We start from the raw sequence: 25,402 nt of genomic DNA, 5'->3' as shown, positions 1-25,402 counted from the left end.
TAATTGTTGTAGTATCATCTTGGTCTTCTTCCACTATGAAGGATAACAACCAACTATTACAGAAAATGAAGAGGTAGAGAAATTTTGTAACGAATAAAATAAAATCCTAGAAATTGAAACAACACATTTAGTGACTTCAGTACAAAAGTTTTAATAGAATGTGATAGCAAAAAAACAAAAACAAAAACAAAAAAAACAACCCAACAATACAAAAAACTTGAAGAAATATGGTTTGGAAATAGGGAATTTGAGAACATAAAGGCTTATAAACTTTATAGAAACTTTATACCTCTGCATCCCAAATATATTCTTTGAAAGAAGAAATGGGAGACAAACATCACAGAAAATGGAACTAATTTATGTTTTAAAAAGGAAAAAAAAAGACTTTTTACTGTATTGAAAGTCATTCTTGAATGTATTTCATTTTCTGTGTATGGTCACATTATGCAGTTTTGATTGAAATGAATAAAAAATAGAAGAGAATATGAAAATCAGAAAAAAGAGGACTAATATTGATGCTAAAACTTGGGAATGGGATAGAAAAGACATTGAAGTAGATTGCAATAATTTAAAATGGAGATTTATGGAAATAAATAAAACCATGTAATTTTTGGCCAGTCATTTAATCTCATTTGGCCTCACTTTCTTTTCTGTAAGCTAGATGGATTATAGCCCCTTCTAGCTTTAAATCTGTGGTTGCAACAATTTCATGAAAATAGACAATTGCTGGAGTCAATACTTAAATAATATTTTATTCTCAATCCCCACTCCCCCCCAATTATATGTTAAAACAATTTTTTTCCCCCTGAGGCTGGGGTTAAGTGACTTGCCCAGGGTCACACAGCTAGGAAGTGTTAAGTGTCTGAGACCAGATTTGTGTTAAAACAATTTTTAAACATTTTTTAAAAATTTGAGTTTTCTTTTACCCTCAGGTTTTAGGATCTGAAGGCAGTTTTCCTTGATAATTTTTTGAAATATGTTCTCCAGACTTTTTTTTTTTTTTTTTTAATCATAACTTTCAGGTAATACAATCATACTTAAATTATCTCTCCAGGATCGATTTTCCAGATTGTTTTCCCAATGAGATATTTTATATTTCCTTCTGTTTTTTTCGTTGAAAATTTTTTTTGTGTTTGATTCTTTGATTCTTGTCTCAGTCATTTGCTTCCATTTGTCCAATTCTAATTTTTAATGGATTATTTTCTTCATTTGGCTTTTTAACCTCCTTTTCCATTCTGCCAAATTTGCTTTGAAAGGAAGTTGTTTTGAGGGGTGTTTTTTGTTTTCCATTTTGCCAAATCTAATTTTTAAAGTTGTTTTCCTTAGGTAATCTTTGTGCTGCTCTTTTAAGTAGCTGACTCCCCACCCCCACAATTATGTATAGCTACCATTTATTTTCCCATTTTTCCTTCTACCTCTCTTGATTTCTAAAATCTTTTTCAAGCTATTCCAAGAGAACCCTTTGAGCTTGAGATAAAATCATATTCCTTTTTGAAGCTTCACACGTGGACTTTTTGCCATTGCTGCCCTCCTGCAATAAGAAAACAAATAAAAGGAGTTAGTGTTTTGATCTTTGCTGCCATATTAGCTTTCTATGATCAGGGCTTTTTTTTGCTTTTTTCCTCTATTTTATTTTATTTTATTTTAATTTTTATCTCTCCCCCAATTTTAAAATTTGAGGTCTGTTCTCAGGGCCAGGGGAGACTGACTGTCCCAAGATACTTTTGCAGGAGGACAGAGGTCTCTTACTGGTTTTCTATGCTGGGACTGGATCTGTTCTCAGTTTAGATAAGGACTATTAATGTGTTGTTATGTTCTTTGGTAAAAGAACATTTAAAAAAAACAACAACATTAAAATGGGATGAATATTTAAAAATAATTCAGTTGTGCTATTTTTTTACAGTTGAAGATGGACCCAGTTTTTCCTCTTAGGGACATGTATCTAGTCTCTTTGGATGGGGGGGGAGGTATTAGGGGAAAGACATTCTAGAGGGAAATGTTGATATTGGTTACTAAAATTTCTTACTGATTCCTGTGATCACATTCCTCTCTTTGTCAAGAATTCCCTAAATATAGTTTTTTCTTCCTGATGGTGTATCTCTGTTCTTCTCTTACTTCTGCTGTTGTCTACTGCAATTTTATTTTTGTTAGTTCAAAAAATTAACAGTATAGTATAAACAGTGGTCCTCAAACTTTTTAAATAGGGGGCCACTTCACTGTCCCTCAGACTGTCTATAGTAAAAACAAGAACTCACACTGTCTCCACCCCTCAGCCCATTTGCCATAACCCTGTGGCTCGCATAAATGTCCTCAGCCTGGCTGGCCAGCGGGCCATACATAGTTTGAAAACCCCTCATATAGTAGAAACAGTGTGTTAAGGTTGGAATTAGTGGTTGTAGATTTAAATACTGGTATAATGATAACCATTAGGCCTTTATGACTTTAACTATTCTGAGTCTCATTCCTCATATGTGAAATTAGAGATTTGGGCTAGATGATTCCATAGTGTCTTCTTGGTCTAGATCTTTAATCCTGTGATGCTGTTTTATACCTAACATAATTGCTTAGTAGTGAATGCAGCTGAAGTCATATCATAAATCGACATAGGGACCCATCATATTTAACCTATTACGTGTTAACCAGCCACGATTCCATTGCCAAACTTATCTAAGAATTAGACAAGAAAATATTAACACTGGGAAAAGTGACCTTATTGACTGCTGGTCTTTATTTTTGTCTGTTAAATCTGAAAGAATCTAGAATCCATAGTTGAATGACTAACTTTTTTATTATTAACTATAAACGTGTGTGTGCGTGTGCGTGTGCTTTGACAACTGTTTACCAGTGTTGTTATCAAAAGTCCAGATTGGCTGATCTGAGTTTTGTCTTCATACTTTGGGATAGACAGACTGCCTGCCTATATCAATTCTCCTGTGATTCCATGAGTTTAGGGCAGCAATTCTCAAGTTACTCATAAAAATTAATAAGAACCCTAAAGAGCTTTTGTTGATGGTGGGTTATAGCAATCATTTCTCAAGATTGAAATTAAAAGTCACAAATTTTAAACATTTATTTGCTAAAAATTACTATGTCCATTACATGTCAACATAATTTTTTAATGAAAAAAATTGGAAAATAAAAAATTTAGTGTTAAAGGTAGCATTTCTTTCTTTTTTTTTTCATTTACTTTTTGTTGTCTGCTTATACATATACATTCATTTTTAAAAACATACATTGCTTTATGAATCTTGTTGGGAGAGAAAAATCAGAACAGAAGAAAAAAAACAGCGTGTATTGATTTATATTCAGTTTCCATAGTTTTCTCTCTGGCTACAGATGGTGTGTTTTCTATCCAAAGATTTTTGGGATTGCTTTGGATCACTGAACTGCTGAGAAGAAACAACTCTCATAGTTGATCGCACAATCTTGCTGTTCTTGTATGTGCAATTTATTCCTAGTTCTGTTTGTTTTGCTCAGCATCTGTTCATATAAATCTTTCTAAGACTTTTCTAAAATCAGCTCGTTCATCATTTTTTATAAACAATAATATTCCATTACTTTCATATACTGTATTTATTTAGCCATTTCCCAATTGGATGGGCATCTAGCATGACATTCCTTTTATATATTTTGATAACATCAACAAAACAGTTAGGTTCTATTATTTACTTTTGCTTTCAATCTGCTTTCACTCCAATACATTGGAAAAGTGAGATTTATTTTTAAGCAACCAGCATTTTAGTATATTATTATGAAAATAGTTTAGAAAAGATCCTGTTAAAGTGTCTAGCAAAAAAAAAAAAAAAAAAAGACTTTTTGGAGAACCATTTGTTCAGGGAACTACCTTCTATGAAACTTCCCCTACTAATGTCAATTTGGATGGAGCTGCTCAGCACTTCTACTTGTGCTATTGGGAAAGTGGGTCTGCACAGTCCATTTGGATCAGAGATGGGACTTGAATCCAATCTTTTTGTGATTCTATGACAGATTTTGTATTAGCTATATGATAGTAGACTTCTCATCTGCTTATTAAAGTAATTAACACATAGTCTAATATAAAGTTTGGTTATCTGATTTTATTTTCCCTTCAATTCAATATGTATTTTCCATTAATAGTCTTCTCTCTGGGGTCCTAGAGAGGGTATATCATATTTCCTTCTCCCCACTCTCAGGCTTTTGGAGATTCCTTAATAATTTAGGTTTTAGTTACCACCTGCCTTCATTTCAAGTACCTTATTAATAGGTCTTTCTTCCATCTATCCTATTATTCCTCTCCTTGATTTTATCAGAAGAATTTTTTTTATTCACATAAATTTGGGCATATCACCCCAGAGAATATTTGGGACTCCTTAATTCTTGCCAAGTAAAATCCAAACTTATTTATTTGCCTGCCATTTAGAGCCTTTAGCAATTTGACTTCTGCAACATCTTAAATATTTTCTCTTCCTATATACCTGATACTGCTCCCACTGTGGTGCAGGCCCTTAACACCTCACTATTGGATTATTGCAGTAACTACTGGTAGGTTTGTCTACTTGAAGTCTCTCTTCATTCTAATATATTTTATTAAGTCACCAAAGAACTTTTTAGAAAACAGAGATCTGACCAAGCCCCTCTCCCTACTCATTAAGTTCTTTATTTCCCCACAATCAAATTTAAAATCCTCTGTTGTTCAGAGCCATTCATAACAGCACTCCCTTACCTCTCTACCATATACTTTTTGATTTTCTGCCTTTGGCATCTCTTGGGACCTGTGTATTTTCTCTGGTTGTTGCTGCCTCTTTCTCTTCCCTACCTATACTGCTGCCCTTCCCTATTCTCTTACCCCCCTCCCCACACCATACCTGGAATGCTCTTCTTCCTCATCTCTCCTTGAGGACAGAGGCTTTCTTTTGTGTTTTGCTGTATCCTGGTATATAGCTGGTGCTTAATAATTATTGAGTGACTGATTCCTGAGTCCTCAGTTGCTAGCATTTTTCACTCTCTTGAAATTATTGGGTATTACTACTTGTATTGAAGATTGAGATTTCATCTTCAACTTATATTCTACATAAAATGATAATATACTCTGAGATAGAGAGCAGACATAAACACATAATTGCATCCAGAAAGCCATTTTTTCTTCTAGATCCATCTTAGAAGCTGACTCCTCTTTGAAATCCTCTCTGATCATCCTTGCTTGAAATACATCTGCAAGGTGAGCCTGTTTAGTCCTTTGTATCTTACTTAGGCACTTTTCCCGGATCATTATTTCTACCCCTCAACTGTGAATGTACTCTGTCTGGATTCTCTTCACTTTTTACACTCTCTATTAGGCAATCTTATTTATAACCATGTCCAGAATTATTATATCTATGTATATATTTGTATATTGCCTATTCATGTAAATTTCAAACTCAGCATGCCACAAACAGTACTTATAATTTTTCCCTCTAAACCTACTTCTCTTACTACTTGTATGATCCTGGACAAGTCACTTAATCTCTGCCTCAGTTTTCACATCTATAAAAAAAGGGAAAATCATTGAGCTGACCTCAAGGTTCTTATGAGGATCAAGTGAGATTAGAAGCACCTTACACAGTGCCTGGCAACAGTAGGTAATAGGTAATATATAAATGTTGCTGTTATTATTATTAACTTTTTTATTTCTGTTGAGGGCAGTACCAGTCAACCAAGTTGGTAATTTCAAAGTTACCTTTGACTCCTCAATTTTCTTTACTTTCCTATCATATCTGTTATTGATTCTTGTTGTTTCTGTCCTTAATATACATACATGCCTTAAAAGTTAGAACTTTTCTATTGTTTTTGTTAACTTAGTACCTGGTATATAGTTGGTATACAGTTGGTGCTTGTTGATGATTTGAAATTTATATCCTTTACAAGTGTGAATTAGTTGTTGTAGATCCATTTTGCAGAAAAAGAAAAAAAAAAACTAAGGATTCAGGGGTTTGGTGATTTGTCTGTGGTCCTAGCACTTTTTTCTTGAATATATTCCTTTCCTCTTAGCTAAAGGCAGCTTATTGAAAGAATAATGACATACATCCTCAGATGAAAACTATATTAGGTAACATTTTGCTTATGAGAACATGTGAAGGAGCTGTAATTTTGCCTCATTACCTCTGTTTTCCTTTCCTTAATGTATAAATATTGTAAGTTTTAGCTAGTCAGGCAATGTGATGCCACATTGAGAACTGACTTCAAATTTCTACTGTGATGCATACTGACTATAGGCTGGGCAAGTCATTTAAATTCTCTGTGTCCTTTGCAGATCTCTAAGACTAAATTCATGTTGCTTAATAGTTGTTGATTTGTATTGGTAGAGGAAATTTCTTCAGAGTTCCCTGCATCAATAAAATCACAAGTCTAGACCAAAAAAAAAAAAAAAAGGAGTTGTAGTACAGTTGTCATTGAGTCCAATAGGACATTTTGGTGTCCTATTCTTTGTGATCCTATTTGGGATTTTCTTGGAAGAGATACTGGGTTGGTTTGCCATTTCTTTTTCCAGGTCATTTTTCAGATATGGAAATTGAGGCAAACAGGATTAAGTGATTTGCTTAGGGTCACATAGCTAGTCATTGTCTGAGGATAAAATAGATTGCACTTAGGTTTTGAGGTTTCATTCATATTTTTTAGATTAAAGTTTAGTAAAATATGTTTGACGTTAATAGTTTAAATTATTCACTTATTTTTTTTCTTTTAAGTAAATATTGCTGTGTGCTCAGCCAATAGAAATATAAGTGCTATGTGCAAGGCATACACAAATTATACAAAAATGTTAGTGTTTTTAAAAGAATTTTATATGCTCCTGAAAATAAATTCCCTTAAAGCTTCTCTATACATTTTTGTTTTAAATTTATTTGCCCTAGCCCTCTTTGTAGTGGCCAGAAACTGGAAACTGAGTGGATGCCCACCAATTGGAGAATGGCTGAATAAATTGTGATATATGAATATTATGGAATATTATTGTTCTATAAGAAATAAGCAACAGGATGATTTCAGAAAGGCCTGGAGGGATTTACATGAACTGATGCTAAGTGAAATGAGCAGGATCAGGAGATCATTATATACTTCAGCAACAATACTATATGATGATCAATTCTGATGGACGTGGCCCTCTTCAACAATGAGATGAACCAAATCAGTTTCAATAGAGCAGTAATGAATTGAACCAGCTATACCCAGCGAAAGAACTCTGGGAAATGAGTAAGAACCACTACATAGAATTCCCAATCCCTCTATTTTTGCCCGCCTACATTTTGGATTTCCTTCACAGGTTAATTGTTCACTATTTCAAAGTTAAATTCTTTTTGTACAGCAAAATAACTGTATGGACATGTATACATATATTGTATTTAACATATACTTTAACATATTTAACATGTATTGGTCAACATCCCATCTAGGGGAGGGGTTGGGGGGAAGGAGGGAAAAAATTGGAACAAAAGGTTTTTCAATTGTCAATGCTGAAAAATTACCCATGGATATATATTGTAAATAAAAAGCTATAATAAAAAAATAAATTTATTTGCCTTTTTTGCTTGTTCATAGTGGCACTGATAGTTTGTTTTGAGGCTAGATTATTTTTGTTGCACTTTGACAAAAGTTTTTGTTTTTAATGATGGGGTTGTTTTTTTTTGAGGTGATAAAGTATTCATGAACTTAATATCAACTCCATGCCAAGATAAACTTTTAGAAAAAGAAACCTAGTCTAGTACTTTTCAGACTTCATCATCTTAGGATCTCTTTACACTCTTCAAAACTGAGGACCTCAAAGTGTTTTAGTAATGTAGTAGCTGTACTTAACCACATAAGAAATCCAGAGATCTGTTAACTTAAGTGATCTTACTTTTTTTATATCTGTATGTGATTGATTGTGATACTATTTTCAAAGTAATAGCTGGAGAAAGACATTTAGCCAAAAGGTTCCATTGATATTTGGTCAAATCCCTTCACTTCTCTGAGAGTTACTTTCTTAAAATTTACAAAATGGGATTACAAGGAGGAATTGATCTCATAGATTTGTAAGAAAAGTGTTCCGTAAATTGTAAAGGAAATTCCAGGAATATTCAGTGTGCTTTAAGTTAAAGGTTTAGGTGAAGTTCTAGAAAATAATTTTGTTTTGATGCTAAAAGTAAGAACATTCGCTGAGGTACTTTTATTTTTGACCTGAGATTTTTGAAACATCAATTATTACTTCTAAATATGTATTTTCTTCTCTCTCCCCCCACCCCTTTTTTTTCCCTTTAGTATCAGACATTGAAGGTGGTGATGGACTGCAACTCAGAAAGGAACATACTCTCAAAATATTTGCTTATATCAACTCCTGGACACAAAGGTATCTTGAAACATCTTTTGTGGCAGCTTTTTTATGGAAAATTTTGAAGTCTTCCTGGTTTTTTTTTTTTTTTCCTTTTTTTATATATCAATGTAAATAAATACTTATAGGTCGATTAAAGAATTTCATTAGAATGGTTGCACAAATTGTGATCCCTTTAGGCCTTTCAGTCTTGTCCAGTTCTTATTTATGTCTTTATAGAAATACTTAAAACTAGAAAATTCATTTACTACATTAGAGTACCTTTTGCTTTTTTATTTTCTTTGAGGTACCAATGTAACACTTGAGTTGTCTGTTTGTTTGTTTTTTATTTTCATATATGATGAACCCATTTTGGGGGACAGGATATCAGCCTTTTAATGATGGCTTTTATATATCTTCAGTTAAACAGCATTTAATAATTAGTTAGCAGGCACTGTGCTATGGCCTAAGAATACAAAGACAGAAACAATAAAGTTCCTGTCCTAAGGAGCTTATTATATTCTATGAGAGGGCAATGTGTACTGATAAGTAATTATAAAATTTGTACCACGTAATTTTTGAGGCTTGGAAGGAGTATAACATGCTAGTAGTTGGAGAATTAGGAAATGTGTTTTGTGGGTGGTAGAACTTTATATGAAACCTGAAAGGAGCTAGAAATTCCAGCAGACAGAGGTGAGGAGGAAATAAATTCTAGGTCTGGGGGGACAATTAGAATTTAGCTAGAATTCACAAGGAGGAACAATATCATATTGGAGCCAGATTACGAAGGTCTTTAAATACCAAACCGGAGTTAACATTTGTTCCTAGGAGCAACTGAAATTTCTTCTGTAGAAGTGTTTATTAGACTTGTACATTGGGATTTTTATTTGGCTTTGTCAAACATTAGAGAGAAGGTAGACTTGAAGAAGGGAGATCAAGTGTGGGGTTTTTGTATAATAGTTAAGGAGAGTGTTGAGAGTTTGAACGAGGGCTAGAGGTAGTGAGACTAATGGGAGAGAGATCTTTGAAGTATAATTGATAAGAATTCTTGACAGTTCATTTTTGGTAGTATTTTACAAGATACTTTAACATATTACATGGCCATTTAGATAGCACAGTGGATAGAATTGCTGGGTTTGGAGTCAAGAAGTAACACTCTTCCTCAATTCTGTTCTAGTCTCAGCTACTTAACTGTAATCAATGTGACCCTGGGCAAGTCTCCTCCCCCTGTTTGTCTCACTGTCCTCATTGTTAAAATGGAGATAATGTTAAACCAATCCAGTATTTTTGCCAAGAAAACCCCAGAGGGGATCCAAAGAATTGGACATGATTGAACAACAAAAATATATGCTATATACTTTTCTATAGTCCTTGGGTTTATTTAAATTGTGATGCTTGAATTTGTGACATTTATTTAAAAAAAAAAAATTAGTGTTAAAGAGTTCAGCTTTTGTGGCAGTGAGCAGTTTGAATAATTACAAATAATAGACAGTTTTTCAAATATATTACAACCATTTTTCAGAGTTGACAATATAAAAAATATATATATATAACCCTGTCCCCTCAAAATAAAACAAAACACATCTTCCTGAGTTAAAAATCTAGCCTTAGTCACTTATTGACTATGTAACCCTGGGCAAGTCACTTCATCCTGTTTGCTTCAATTTTTTCCTATGTAAAATGAGCTGGAGAAGGAAATTAACAATTCACTCCATTGACCCAAACTGAAGTCATGAAGAGTTGGAAAACCTTGAAAAATGACTGAACAGCAAAAGTCCCTTCCTCTGTTTCATACTTCTTCCCTTTTCTCTGTTGAGTTGTGATGTATGAAAAGTTTGAGAGACATAATTTTCTGTTTAATTATTTTATTAATCATGCTAGTCATGATTATTTAAAGGGCCAGTAGTACTTTCTAATGTCAAAGACTCCTCATGGAACCTACTCAGTATTTATATGCCTTTGGAAGAGTAGGTGTTCCTGAGGGTGACAATCAACTCTGGTTAACAATAAGAAAAATGAACATTATAATGAAAAGTGGATCTATTCCAATGAGATCCTGGACTATTTGACTCTGATTATTTAGTCTTAGACTAATATTACTCCTGTTTAAGACCAAACAGACTTGTTGGGCAGGTTCTCCTACCCAGAATGGAAAAGCTTGTACCCCAGGAGTTTAAGTAATCTCATCCATCAAAAATGCCTTTTAGAAACTGAACAATATATAGGCTGTCTCTCAATTCAATAACTGGTCTTTAATATAAAAAAAGAAATAAAATTTTTCTGAATGAAATGTATTACTGTATCCAATTTACATGCACATGTATCTGCGTTCATATATATATTCCTTCTTTTGACCTCAGAATAATTTTAAATGCATAAAACAAAATACATGGCATTACAAAGAAGCCAATTATAGTGAAATGCATTTTCTGAGTGTGAGGGTGCATGCTTATAATCCTAGCTATTGAAGAGATGAGGTTTTTGAATTTCTTGTACTTGGGTGTTTGGAGTTCAGTGGATTGTGCTGATTATATATATCCACATTAAGTTTGGTATTAATATGGTGAGCCCCTGAAGGTGAGAATGGGGTGGGGACCATATTGCCTAAGTTGGGACAAACTGATTCACATTAAAAACAGAGTACTAGATCTAAACTAAAACTGAGCCTGTGTATCACCTCTGAGTTTCCAGCTGGGTTATATGTTTTTAGTTAAAACACATACACATGCATATGCAAGCGTGCGCGCACACACACACACACACACGCACACATACATGTTTATCAGTTTTAAAATTTTCAAGACTCCAGGTTAAGGACCCCCAAACTAAGTAGATTTTAAGATCTCTTCCAGTTTTTTACTTATGATACTTTTAAGCAGTGGTTATCTTTTCTGACCATATATTTCTTATGACGTACTTTACTCTTGTTCTTTATAGTTTCTTATTGATAGTTGGGATAGGGAGAAGGGAACAAATATTTATTTAATGCCTACTTTGCCAAGTGCTATGCTTTACAAACATTATCTCATTTGATCTTTTTACAGCCCTATGAAATAAGTTGCCATATTTTGATCCCCATTTTATAGTTGAGGAAACTGAGGAAGAGAGAAGTGATTTGCTCAGGGCACAGCTAGTAACTCTTTATTTCATATTTGAACTTAGATCTCTTGACTCTTTCCACTGAGCCACTTACTTATTGTGCATTGTAACTTGTTCCCACATTTTCCCGCCTCTTGACTACCCTCTTTATGCTACTTATCTGAATTCTTTATGATTTGTAGTGTTTCTTAAAGCCATATAACAACTCTAGTAGGATATTCATATATTTTATTTGTTTATATATATATGTCAAAGATCGTTATGACCTTGTTTTTCTGAGAGAAATAAATTAAGAACAGTTGATCAATTATTAGACATTTAATGTGTGTCAGACATTGTGCTAATTACTGGAGATACAAAAAGAGGCAAAAGATAGTCTTTTGTCCTCAAGGAGCTTGGAATCTAATGGGAGAGACAACATGGAAACATATACAAAGCAAGCTACGTACAGGACAAATTGTAGTTTGTTCTTCTTGAAAAGGAAGGGGATGCCATGACATGCAAGTGAATTGGATTTAAGTAAGGAAGGACTGGGCAAGGTCACCTTGACTCACTATGTCCTCTAAAGCCATCTGGATCCAATGGCCAGATATAGATCAGGATAACTGGAGATGCACTCCCCTCTTTTCCTCTGCCCTCCCTCCCCCCCAAAATAGGAAATAATTAAAATAGAGAAAGCACTGGAAATGAGGGGTTGAGGAAGTTTTCCTATAAGTCATGGGATTTACTGGGGACTTAAAAGAAGCCAAGGAAGTCAGTAGTCATAATACAAGAGAAAGAGCATTCCAGGCACTGAGGCTATCTGAGAAAATTATCAGTGATTGAGAGATGGAGTCATCGCTAAAGAGCTCTCTAATTGTTGGTAGGCAGTCCACCCACTTTCCTCATTCTGTATAATTTTGGATCTAGCTTCTTAGATTGTCCATCATACTGATTTTTGATATGCCAAAACCTCTCACCAGAGATATAACCAGAATAATATCCTTCACATAGTGCAGGTCTTTCTTGAATTTTTACTCTGCCTGCATCTGTTCCATGGCAATAGTTAACACTTAATGTATGTCCAACTTTCTGTTTTACATTTTGTTTAATATTACTTCTTAGTGGTTATTGAAAATAACATTGCATATAATATTATATCTTAAAATTTTGTTGTGTGATTGAGGAATAGTATTTTGTACTTAGTACAAAATTTAAAGTAGTATTTTGCTCTCAAATCAAAAGCTTATCATTAAAAAATTTAAATAACATATCTTTCAGTCTGTTGTGTGATGATGAAGATAATAGGATTGCTCATGGAATATTATTTGCAGAAGCCTCCCTCTTCCCTATTTATTAATGTTTATCAGTGGTGGCTTTTGTTGCATCTCTAGATTTAACATAGCTAAGGACTTGGGTACTAGCATTAGGGGAGAGAAGAAACTGGGTCCCCTTTAATCTGCAAAATAATCACTGCCTCTTTGATTCCTGGGCTCCCAGACTCCAGAGAGTCTAAAAGAAGGCATATTTCCCAGGCTGGCCTTTTTCTAAGGCAAATCACCCTCCTTCTCCCTTTTCCCCTCCTCCTCCCCCCCCCCCCCCCCCTTGGCTGCCATATCTTCATTTAGGAAATCTTCAAAGTGATATTCATTTGGAGATCTGGGCCTGATATTGATAAGTATCTAGGCCTGGGGGCATTGGCTTTCTTTTCAACTAGAAGTTTTAGCCTCAGACTTCTATAAAGGACATTTCTAAACCACATATTTTTTGCTTAATGTCCAAAGCAGGATTTTGCCTTGTCAAGGAAACTCTCTCCTTGGCATAGCTGCCTGCTAGGACTCCTGCCCACTGTGAAGAGACCCTCTTCTCAATGCCATTAAACTTCCTTTTTTGCCTGTAATATTTTGGGTTCGTTAATTCTTTCAAGTTGAACCTGCACTTACCAGAAGGGGATTCTCACCACTCTCAGCATTGCCACTAGAAAAGCATTAACTCACAGCGTTGTTATGTTTAAGATAATGAAGTTTCTTTAAATACTATATAAATACTACCCATCATTTTTATTTCCTTTAAAATCTGAGATTGTTAAAAGTGTTAAGAGTTCATGTTTCATGGATTCACTATGAATCACTCTGTGAATTCACTATGAATTCACTATGGCTCTTACTCTTATAATTCTTTTGTCTTGGAATATGATATTTCATGTCCTTCAGTTCTTTATATATTATTAGCTGCTAAATCTTGAGTGATCATGATCTTGGTTCCTTAGTACTTGAATTTTTCTTTCTGGCTGCTTTTAGTATTTTCTCTTTGAACTAGGAATTCCAGATTTTGGCTACAGTATTCCTAGGAGTTTTCAATATGGAGTTTGTTTCAGGAAGTGATGTTTGATTTATTCAATTTCTACCTTGTCCTCTGATTCTAAGATATTTGGGTGTTTTCCTTTTATAACTTCTTGAAATAGTATGTATAAGCTCTTTTTATGTTTGTTCATGGATTTCAGATGTTCCATTAATTCTTAAATTAGCTCAACTTTATTTCTGAGTTTTTTTATGAGTTATTTTGTATTTCATTCCATTTTTTGGCTTTGTTTTATTTTACTTTATTATTTTTTAGCTGATAACACATTCATTACATCATTATCTTCTGTTTGGCTAGTTCTGATTTTCAAGGTTGTTTTTTTTTTTTTTTTCCCCAGTAAGGTTTTATACTCCTTTTCTAAGCTTTTTTTTTTTTTTTTTTTTTTTTTAAACTTTACCTTTTTTAATGTTTCTGGGAATTCTTGTTTTGTTGTCCTTATTTCCATTTTGCATTTTTTCTTTGTGGCTTTGCTTTGTAGATATTTTTTAGTCATTGTCTTCTGTGTTGGTATTTTGTGCTTCCTTTTTTTTTTTTAAAATATAAAATAATTCATTTGTTTGCTAAATCATTCTGCTTACTTGAACTTGACTTTGGACCTCATGTTAATGTTGGCTTTGCTCCCTTTTTGGGAGGAATGTCTGACCCTACTCTCTTATGTCTTTCTGCTATTTTCATGAATCATGTCTGTAGTCCTTAATGTTTAGGAACTTCTAAAAGAGGGTGATAATAGGGAAAAGTCTTTTCGCAGCCCTACAAGAGTAATACATTTTACTTTATTATTACATTATTATATTACATATTGTCATATTATTATACACATAACTTTTTGGAACTTATTTCTTGCTCTTTATACAACTTGGGCCCCTTTCGCTCAGGCTTCTCTTTATTGCTACCGCTTCTCTTCACCTTTGCAGAATTGGATAACAGATAACAGAATTGCTGGTTCAGGAGTACCCTAAGATTTCATTTTTATCTAGCACCAATTATCCTGCTATTTGGTCTTTGTTTCCTTATAATTCTTGGATGTTGAAATGTTTCTGCTGCTGTGTTCCTGGCCAGTGCCCCCCTCTCAGTGTCCACAGTTCTCTCTTCTGAAGCTGCTCTTGGCTGTTATGATGACTTTATCTTGGTTTTCCTGATGAGAATAGTCTAGCATGTTTTCTAGGTTGTTGTGGAGAATATGTATTAGATGAATTGGGCATATATGTTAACTCTCATTCTACCTCCTTGGCATTACTTTTTTTTTTTTTTTTAAATTCAAAAACAATTTTTTGGGTTACATTTTAAGTTCCTATTTCCCTTCTTCCTGACAGTGCACTAGACAAGTCCATCATTTGATATAGGGGTGTGTGTATGTATACTATAACTCAATCTTTGGGCTTCCCCTCAATTTCCAGCTCAATATCTTTAGAATATTACCTTGAGATTATTATCACTTTGAGATCATAGTGGTATTGCTGGGTCAAAGGTCATATATAGTTTTGTAATTTTTTGAGTAGATTTCTCTCCAAAATGGTTAGGTCAATTCACAGTTATACCAGCAGTATATTAGTGTCCCAGTTTTTCCATATTCCTTCCAACATTTATCATTTTAACCAATATAATAGGTGTTAAGTAATCTAGAAGTTTTTTTTAACTTGAATTTCTATTATCAGTAATGATTTAGAGCATCTTTTTATAAGAATGTAAAGTAGTTTTGATTTCTTCATCAAAAAATTGCCTGTTTGTAATTTTTACTATTTATCAGTTGTGAAATAATTTATCTTATAAATTGGACAAAGTTCTCTATGTATTCTCAGTCCCTTTATTTAAGAACTTTTCTATAAGACTTTACCCCAATTTTCTGTTTTTCTTCTAATCTTGGCTGCACTTTTATTTCTTAAAAAAAAAATTAATGTAATCAAAAACATCTACCCTACCTAATGTCCTCTATTGTTTATTTATTTATGAGTTTTCCCATTCTTAAGTCTGATTTGTTCTGTATTCTGATTTTCTGATAATATAGCTGTTGTATATCTTTTCATGTCATTTTGTTCATTTCAACTTTATTTTTGGTGGATTGTATAAGATGTTGGTCTATATGTAATCTCTGCTAGACTACTTTCCAGTTTTCTTGATGGTTTTTTTTTTACTAGTTAATATTCCATAAACTTAAATCTTTACATTTGTCAAACACAAGATTGGTATCATTTACTACTGTGTATTTTGTGTCTGCTTTGTTCCACTGATCCATTTTTCTCCTTCTTTCTTTCTTTTGTCTTTTCTTCATTTACTGCTGTGTATTTTGTGTTTGCTTTGTTCCATTGATCCATTTTTCTCTTCCCTACCTACCTCCCTCCGGAAATTGAAGTTAAGTGATTTGCCCAGGGTCACACAGCTTGGATGTATTAAGTATCTGAGATCAAATTTGAACTCAGGTCCTCCTAACTTCAGGGTTGGGGCTCTATCCATTGCGCCACCTAACTTACCCCATTTTTCTATTTCTTAACCACTACCAGATAGTTTAGATAATTACCACCTTTAATACAGTTTAAGATCTTCCTTCCTTCCTTCCTTCCTTTCTCCTTCCCTCCCTCCCTCCCTCTCTTCTTCCCTTCCTTCTTTTCTCCCTCTCTTTTTCCTTTCCTCCCTCCCTTCTTGTAATTCAGCAAAGCATTATTTTGTTAGTTGGGTTGACATTGAACTTTAAGTACATTTGTCACTATACTTAATTATGATTGCCATTTTTGTATTGGCTCTGTCCACCTGTAAACACTATTTCTCCAGTTGTTTAAATTTGACTTTATTTGCATAAGAATAGTTTTGTAATTATAATAGTTCCTGAGTTTGTTTGGGGTTGGTATACTTCAAGTTATTTTGTGCTTTCTACAGCTATTTTAAAGGGAGTATCTCTTGTAAGGTTTTGTTAGTAATACATAGAAGTGCTTATGATTTATGTCATTTTATTTATATCCTGCTACTTTGCTAAAATTATTAATTATTTTACTTATTCCTTTAATTGAATGTCTAGGACTTTTCAAGCATATCATCATATCATCTGCAAAAAAGAGATAGTTTTTTACCTCATTGCTCATTCTGATTTCTTCAATTTCTTTTTCTTTTCTTATTTCAATTGCTTTCATTTCTAATACAGTATTGAGTGGTATTGGTGATATTGGACATCCTTTTACTTTTTCATCATCATTCATTACCTTCTAGCTTTAGCTTATTACAAAATCATGCATTGATAAAATTGGTTATGTTAATAGTTTTCAGTTAAACTATCCCTGAATTCCTGGCATAAATCCCAATTGTCTAATTCCAGTGTTAAGTATTATTAAAGAACTTGGAAAAACTTTGTGAAATGGTGCTTTTGTGACATTTAAGTTTTAGTTTTCTTTTAAAAGTATTTTTGATAAAAATTGCCTCATAGATTTTTTTTTTTCTGTCAAAGATAGGAATTAAATAGTGGAAACTACCAGAGACTTGAGATCTTGCAAAAAAGGAGGTTGTATTTTTCAACTTAAGACTAGTTAACAATGTAGGGACCTCTCCAATACTTTGATATGACATTTAGCATCTTCTGAAGTGATTTGTTCTCAGTGTTGTGATAAAATAGAAAGAATATTGTCTTGAAGTTAACGGGTCTGGGTTCATATGGCAGGATCTTGGGTAAGTCATTTCACTTAAATCCTTTAGGTCTTAGTTTTCTTGTGTATAAAAAGAACCTTGGTTTTCTCATATATAAAAAGAGTGGATTGTACTAGTATTGTCATTTTTCAATCATATCAAACTCTTTGTAATCCCATTTGGGATTTTCTTGGCAAAGACCTGTTTTGCTATTTCTTTCTCCAGCTCATATTTCAGGTGAAGAAACTGAGGCAAACAAATGGGTCTAACACACTCACACCTGCTTTTCATCCATTTTGCCTCTGATCTGTGCCCCTAAGGTCAGTTATAATGGAAGTGCTATTTGGGCATTCACCACCTCTGTAAAGGTACTGTTGGGAAAATTATTCCCTCTACCACCGCTATATCCACTCCTTGTTCCTCAGATCACTTCTTGACTGAAAACTATCTCCTCTTGATTGGTAACCCTGGTATTTCAGGACTGTGACTGGTGAGTGAGACTCCATTTTCACTCTTTCACTTTCCTATCCAATCATACTTCTGCCCTTCCCTCCACCCCTCCCACCCTCCATTTCTGGTTTGGGTTAGTTAGTGAATTTCACTGTCATTTAGGTGCATATATGTAAACATACACACATACTTAGGAGGGGATAATGCTAGTTTATTACTGAGAAGTGTGAGTGATCAAAAAATTGGAAGAATTCTGTTCTGTATTCTGTAGTAAACTTTGGGACTTTCATTTTCATGGCAATAAACATTATTTGAGGATAATTGTGAAAATGGAATGAGCTGAAGTATCATAGGTACTTGGAATATCTGCATTGCCTACATTAAAAACAAACTTAACTAAAACAGTTTTTATTAAAAAATCTTTTTATGTTTGAAGTTGCATCATTGAACATTCTATGCTTGAGATTTGTATTTATTTCTCAGTATCATAATTGATTGCTAGGCTTATTGAGGCTGTATTTCACAGTAAAGAGCCTGTGTATTTCATAGGAAACAAATAGGTCAAAAAAATGTGATCTTCATTTTTATGGTTATTATTGTTAGTAGTACCCTATTCTTGCTGTTTTTAATAAATGTATGGTTTGTCTTTAGCTGATGGTACTCATGGGATTATTCTATTTATTTATGCCAGTTAAGTTGGATAAGTATTACCAGTAAAAGTAAAAAAGGTTATTGAGTTAGGCCTATGGCCATTGCTACTAGTATGTCTGCTGTACAATAGAAAGTCTTATTTTATAAGATAGAACTCTACTTGTTGCTCTTAAATTTTTGTATGTATAACCAATAGTGTGGTTAGTTCTTTTGATGCCCCATCACCTAAATACTGAGATTATTTTTACAAAAACTGTTTTCTAATCACATTCTCTTTTTGGGCTTGTTAGTTAGATTTTTGAACTTAAGTATAACATCTGAACTCATCCCTCATAAATTTCCTCTTGATGGTTTTAGTATCTTTGTTGTATTTTCTTTTGGAAACCAATTCTTTCATCCATTGTATTTATTTTTTCTCCCAAGTTTATTTCACCCTCTTAAAAATTTTTTTTTTTTTTTTTGAGAAGGCAGGCCTTAACAGGATGTGGAAATGTATTATTTGTCTTGCACTTTGTTGGAATTTTATTGTTTAACACAGTCCATTTTATATTGTTATTTTGGTGGCATTTCTGGTTGAATCTTAAATAAATGAAGCCTTAAATAAAAAGTCTACTTAAAAATCTTCACCAAATCCTTTAAGCAATTGGTACCTTTTAAATGTTTTTTATTTTTGTTGTCTCTGGTCAGGATTTTTTACTTTGTTGTCTCCTTGCTGCTTAATAGACATTAAGTGCTTACCAAAGTTTGTTAAATTTTGTATGTTTTTCTTAGTTATTTAACTAAGGAAACTGATTTAAAAAAGAGCCTTTTACTTTTTTTCTGAGTACTTTTTTCTATATATTTATGATTTAATTAAAACCAATAATTATTCATGGAAACAAACATATTTTTTGATTTCTCTTTTTCAGGCAATGTCTATGCTGCTTTAAGGAGTATAAGCACTTGGAGATTTTTAACCAAGTAGTATGTGCTCTCATTAACTTAGTGATTGCCCAAGTTCAAGCGCTTCGGGACCAGCTCTGTAAACATTGCACTATTAACATAGATTCAACATGGCAAGATCAGAATAATCAAGCTGAGGAGCCATTGAATGTAGAAAGAGAGTCTCATGAAGAAGAAAATATAGAAAGACAAAAATCAGAGAAAAAATTAGACTCTACAAGGATTTGTAGCCTGACGGAGGAGGAGTCTACGAAGAGTTCTGATCCTTTTAATTTATGGAGTACAGATGAGAAGGAAAAACTCTTGCTATGTGTGGCAAAAATCTTTCAGATTCAGTTTCCCTTATATACTGCTTACAAGCATAACACTCATCCTACAATAGAGGTATTTTTTTTTTAATATTTTGCTAATTTCTTGGAGAAGTCATAATAGTAAAATATTTAAGGTCCACATTATAATTTTTTTAATATATGCTAAACAAATCTGAGAATTGTGAAAGGAAAATGTATAGAATATGTATGTAAAAATTATCGAGATCATTATTTTCACACAAGATAACCACTTAATTATGCTCCACTGGTGGTTTTGTTCTTGTTCTGCAGTATTTGAAATACTGCCTTTAAGATGAAATTTTTTTGAGTTGAAATTAAAAAAAAATAATGATATCCATTGTTTATTATGGGACTATACATAGAAACTTGTTCACTTATAGTGATTTCATTACTTTTTCTTTGATATACATATGCTGTTGTTGATTGTTTTACCTTCTTGTTTTTAAATATTTCTATTGTTTTGAGAATCATATTGAACTTTGAGAATAATTTTTTGAACCCTATTATTAGACAGTAATATGTTGAATTTGGAAATACCAATTTCAAGATAAAAATAATATATTACAAAATTTTATCTTTTTTCTTTTGTAAAGGTAATAACTAGCCTTTTCAAAACATGAGTTTCAGGAGACAGTGATGTCTACTGAATACTTATCATTTGGAGCATTTTTAGGAGTTCTTCAGGAAATTTAGGTTCTTAGCCTAGAAGATTTCTTTTGGCAGCAAAGGTTCTCACCAGACATGAGTGAGTTGGTGAAATATATTTTTATATTTATGTGATGGTTATGTAGCCAAGAATCATTAGTTTCTTGTTAATTTTTGGATTATTTAAATTTTATTTAAAATAGTTTCAGTTACTGATATGTTCTCTGATAAGAATTAATACAGATTAGTCTCTTTTATGTGACTTGAAGTCTTTGAATGAATGCGTTTTACCAAGTATATGAGGTAAAAAGTGGTTGGTTATAGTGGGCATTCCTGATGTTTATAAGCAGAGGAATTGATTTGACTTTTATATATGTTTTGATTCACAAACTACTAATAGTAAATGACAATGTAATTGTAGATTTTAATTTTTAAAATTATTATTATTATTATTATTTTTTTTTTGGTACTTAATTTCATTGCTAAAAACTTGGAGATTCTTCTATTGTCCTGTTTGGTGGTGATGACCATGGAATTTATTGTAATTATTTTCCATAATCTCCTCCCTACAAACTCTCTAAAGTCTTGATATTTTTACTTCTACAAGATCTTTTGCTCCCAATTCTTTCATTCCATCAACATGACTATCCCCTTAGTTTATAAGCCATTACCCCATTTCATCTCAATTACTAGAACATTCTTTTAGTTGATCCTTTTTCATTAAGACTTACCACTCCAGTCCAGCTTTCACAATGCTACCAAGTTATTTTACTTAAATGAGATCAAAGTTGCTCCTCTACTCAAACAACTCTGTAAGTCTTTCTATTGCCTCTAAGATAAGAAATAGAAATAAAGGCTTCTAGGCTTTTAAAACCCTACTTGGCCCCAAGTGTTTTTCTGATCTTAGTGGATCTGCCTTTTAGCATTCTGAAATTCAGCTAAATTAACCTATCTCTGTTCATTTAGGACTTTTTTTCCCCCTTGCCTTCATATTGATTATCCCACATATCTCTAATTTACTCCCTTATCTTCAGACAATTACCTCTTTTCCTTTTAGAATCAGTTCAAGCACCACCTTCTCCCTCAATATTCTTCTTATACTCCTCAACTGATTTTGCCTTCCCTCCAAATTACCTTATATTTAACTACTTTTGTATAATTGTAGCTATTCACTTTGTATTTGTGATCTATAATACATTTATATACATCCTTGTCTCTTAAGAATGTAAGCTCCTTGGGAGTAGGAATTGTTTTATTTTTTATGTCCCTGGAAATTAGGATAATATATGACATTTATTAGGTGCTTAATAAAAGCTGATTGATTTATATAATTATTTTAGGTGAATGGGAAGGAATTTGAGAGCTTGATATTATTGCAAGTAACTTAGTTAAAAGGTAGTTGAAATTAGGAATTTGGGGGACAGATTTGGAAGATTTCAACTGTCTGTTAAACATCTCGACTAGATATTCTGTAAACATCATAAACTCAACATGTCCCAAATGAAATTCATTATTTTTCTCCCTCCAAAGACTGAAGATTATTATAGAAGTTAGGGCTAACTATGTAGATTGGAGAATTATTTACAGGTGCTCATTGAGTATCTGATAGCTGATAAGATAACTATGTGAAATAATAGAATAGAGGGATAAAAGAAGAGGGCCCACAACTCCCTAGATTAGCAGATGTGACCTCTATGAAGATCCAAACTGAGAAATAGCTGTCAAAGGGAGGAAGAACTGGAGAGAGTGGTATTCTGAGAACCTAGAGAGAAAAGAGTATTCAGGAGAAACAGTAACACTTTTTTAAATGAGGAGAGTCTTCCTTTGTCATTAATTAGCTGGGTAATTTATTTTTTTAAAAAATTATTTTATTTTAAGAAGTTTTATTGGTGCTTTTTGGTTTCATACTCTACTTATTTCTCTTTTTCTGATTGGAAAAAAACTCAAATTTCATATTTTAAAAAAGGCAAGCAAAACCTCACATAGTAATGACTGATTATAATAATATAATTATTATTAGATGTAATAATAATTCCTGTTTTTCTACTGAGTAGAAAGAGATGTTTCATTATTCTCTGGAATCCCAAGTTTTTTATGACCATAATCTGATTTTTATTGTTGGGTTAATTATTTAATGCTAGTTATCTCTAAGATAACTTCTAATTCTAATCTGTTGTGATTATGATTTATATCAAGAAAATTGGAAAAATGTATTTGCCCATGATAACTCTAGTATTTTAATAGTGCTATATTTAATAGCAGTTTACTCTTTGTAGGTTAGGCAGAAGTGTCAAAATTACTGACTCCTGGGCTGAAATCTGGAACCCAAGTGTATTGAGTGCTTCCTAAAATAGACTAAAATGTAATTGAGAAACAGTTAACAAAATAAATTAAAATACAGTTCAACATAGATAATGCTAATATGTGGTTTTCTAAGTTAATGTATAGTAGATGATTCCTTTCTATTTGAGTATGATACTTTTGGTCTAGAAAATCAATGTCTCTGAAAAATTATATGAACGTGTTTTTATTGGTTGGACTAGTGATCCCTTGGGTACAGGGATTTTGATGAGCAAATACAAGCCCTTGATCTGGAATTTTTAATGTTATATTATTGCCTTGGGCATTGAGAGGTTAAATAGCTTGTTTAGAGTCATATAGCCTGAGTTGTGTCAAAAGTGCAACTGGATCTTGGGTCTTTCTGTCTTTGAGTCCAGATCATTTTGTCAGGTTGCCTTTCCAAGTTTTGTTTAATTTCCTAACCTCTAAGACTCTTTATTCTAATTCCTTTTGAAAGGTTCCTGACAGGTCAGTAGGGATTTATTTTTTAAAAAAATTTCAAAAAATATTTTTGATATATAGTCTCCCCTCCATTTTCATTCAGTTATCAAACATTATTGTGTGTACAGACCATTCTCGATTTTCAGGGAGAAGAGAAAATTTAAGACATGGTTCCTGCCTTTACGGAATTAAAATACAATATTTAATAAGTGTGTTAGAGAGTTAGTTGAGGGGGGGGGAAGATCAGGTCCCAAAATGAAAAAGGTCATCACTGATGCCGAGGTTCATAGCGCTATAACTTTTCAGTTCTTTAAAAGATGAGTACAAATTGACTGGGAGGAGAAGAGGGAATGAATGTTATTCTAGGGAAACAAAAGATTTATCTCATTAATATCAATTTAAAAAATCTACTTTGATCAGAATCTTCCATATAGTAAAATTTTAGAGATTCAACCAATATTAAATCTCCTCAAAGACCCCTTTCTAATGTTTTTTTGTTAACAATGGAAGCATTAGTATTTGTAAAAAGTCCCTTAATATGGATGTGATTGTATGCTCTAGTAAGAACTTCTCTATTTTCATAAATTTGTTGTGAGAATCAAATCTAAATATATACAGATTTTGTACTCTGGTGCCTCACTGAAATAATATGTTGAGTTCATGTCATGGGATGTTTTATAATAAGTAAAATATTTTGTTTTGAGTACAATTGATAATGGGCAAAGACCAATTAGAAATCCTTATATTGAATTTTATATTATGTTTGATAGTATTTAGATCTAGTTCTTAATTTTTATCAGTTTGTTTTTGAGTGATCTAAGGTAAAGTTTAATTTTAGATGCCACCATCATTGTTATTTAGTAAATATAATCATGATACTGCTTTGTCAGGGAAATTGGGAGAAATTCATTAGCCTGACATCCCCAATTATTCTTGTTTCATGATCATATTTTTCTTGTTTGTTGCCTCTTAATTATTCTTTTCTTCAAATAAAGAAAAGAAATATTTTATAGTACAGCAGGACTCCTTGTGGCAGGACAGGAAAAAATGGTTGGCTAGAACTATGCCCTAGATTTGGACTCAGAGAACCTGGCTTTGATGTCAAGTAAATAATACCTTCTGGGGTTCTCAGATATCTTATCTGCAAGATGAAGGATAAAATAGATGGTTTTAATTTATCATGCTATAATCTCATTTGTCCTTAATATTAATTGCCTTTATGTTTTATTGTATTGCTATAGTAATATGAAAATGTATGCTATTATTTTTTAATTACAAGTCTATAATTGCATGTTAATGCAAATACTACTAATTAGAATTTTGTAATTATTCTGATGTTTTGATGATTCTTGTTGAGCAAAGAAGTGCTGTTCATACTTGTTCCAGTAATTTTTGGTATACTAACTTCCATGTTGCAGCTAGATGACATAGTGCTGTATTTGGAGTCAGAAAGACAGCTTCAAACTCCTGCTTCAGATTATTTAACTGTGTGACTCTGCACGAGTCACTTAACTTTTCTCAGTTTCAGTTTCCTCATCTGTAAAATGAATATTATAATAATAGCTCTTACCTCACAGGGTTATTGTGAGGGTTAAATGTGGTAACTTATTATAAAGTGCTCTGCGTGCTTTAAAACAGTATATAAATGCTACTTAAATGAATGATTTCATTTTGTGATACATTTTTATATAATGTAGGTTTATTGTGAATTTTTACGCTTCATTTTCAGTTACTCATAATCTTATTCATAGTGCATGTTTTGCTTGAATAAAAACTTTATTTGTAGTTCTACAAGTTGAAATGAGTTTTGACAGAGTTTTGACAGAGCATAACTCTGTATTTCTAATTCCCCACCTGCCAAAAATTAGTATTTTGTATGATTTGATAAAGAAATCTTTAGGTCTTTAGGGCTTTTAGGTATTTAATTATTAAAAAATATCTAGAATTAAAAATCTTAGAAGACCTATTAGTTTCAAACTGAGTAGTTTGCTTAAGTCTGAACACCAAGTTTTGGAACAAAATTTTATATGTTATTTTTAATGCCTGGTCATATTTCTTAAATTGTCTGAAGGTATCCAGGCTTATAGAAAGAAATTTTTTAAAAGTAAAAGCAAAAAGTTGAGGCAGAGGGTAGGGGAAAGAGTTTCTAAGGAGAGGCTTTCACTTAGGAATCTAGACTTTTTTTCTTTTTTTTCTTCTTTTTCTATTTTTCTCTCTCTTTTTTTTTTTGAATGTGCTGTTATTTGAAATCATAATT

General features: G+C 32.7%; 1 protein-coding gene across 3 annotated transcripts in view; it reads left to right on the top strand.

The window, feature by feature from the left end:
* Positions 1–25,402, top strand: part of USP34 (ubiquitin specific peptidase 34) — a 264,493-nt gene that overhangs the window by 42,770 nt on the left and 196,321 nt on the right. For 2 of the 3 annotated variants that reach the window (XM_074287013.1, XM_074287012.1), the window contains exons 2-3: positions 8,248–8,335; positions 19,354–19,771. In XM_074287013.1, the coding sequence (XP_074143114.1) occupies positions 8,248–8,335; positions 19,354–19,771 (506 nt within the window). The remainder of the gene's footprint in view (positions 1–8,247; positions 8,336–19,353; positions 19,772–25,402) is intronic. The other variant, XM_074287014.1, reaches the window with a different exon arrangement.

This window comes from Sminthopsis crassicaudata, chromosome 2, assembly GCF_048593235.1.
Source record: "Sminthopsis crassicaudata isolate SCR6 chromosome 2, ASM4859323v1, whole genome shotgun sequence".
Lineage (NCBI taxonomy): Eukaryota > Metazoa > Chordata > Mammalia > Dasyuromorphia > Dasyuridae > Sminthopsis > Sminthopsis crassicaudata.
Note: the sequence above shows the minus strand (reverse complement) of the source record. Positions and strands in the feature narration are given on the sequence as shown.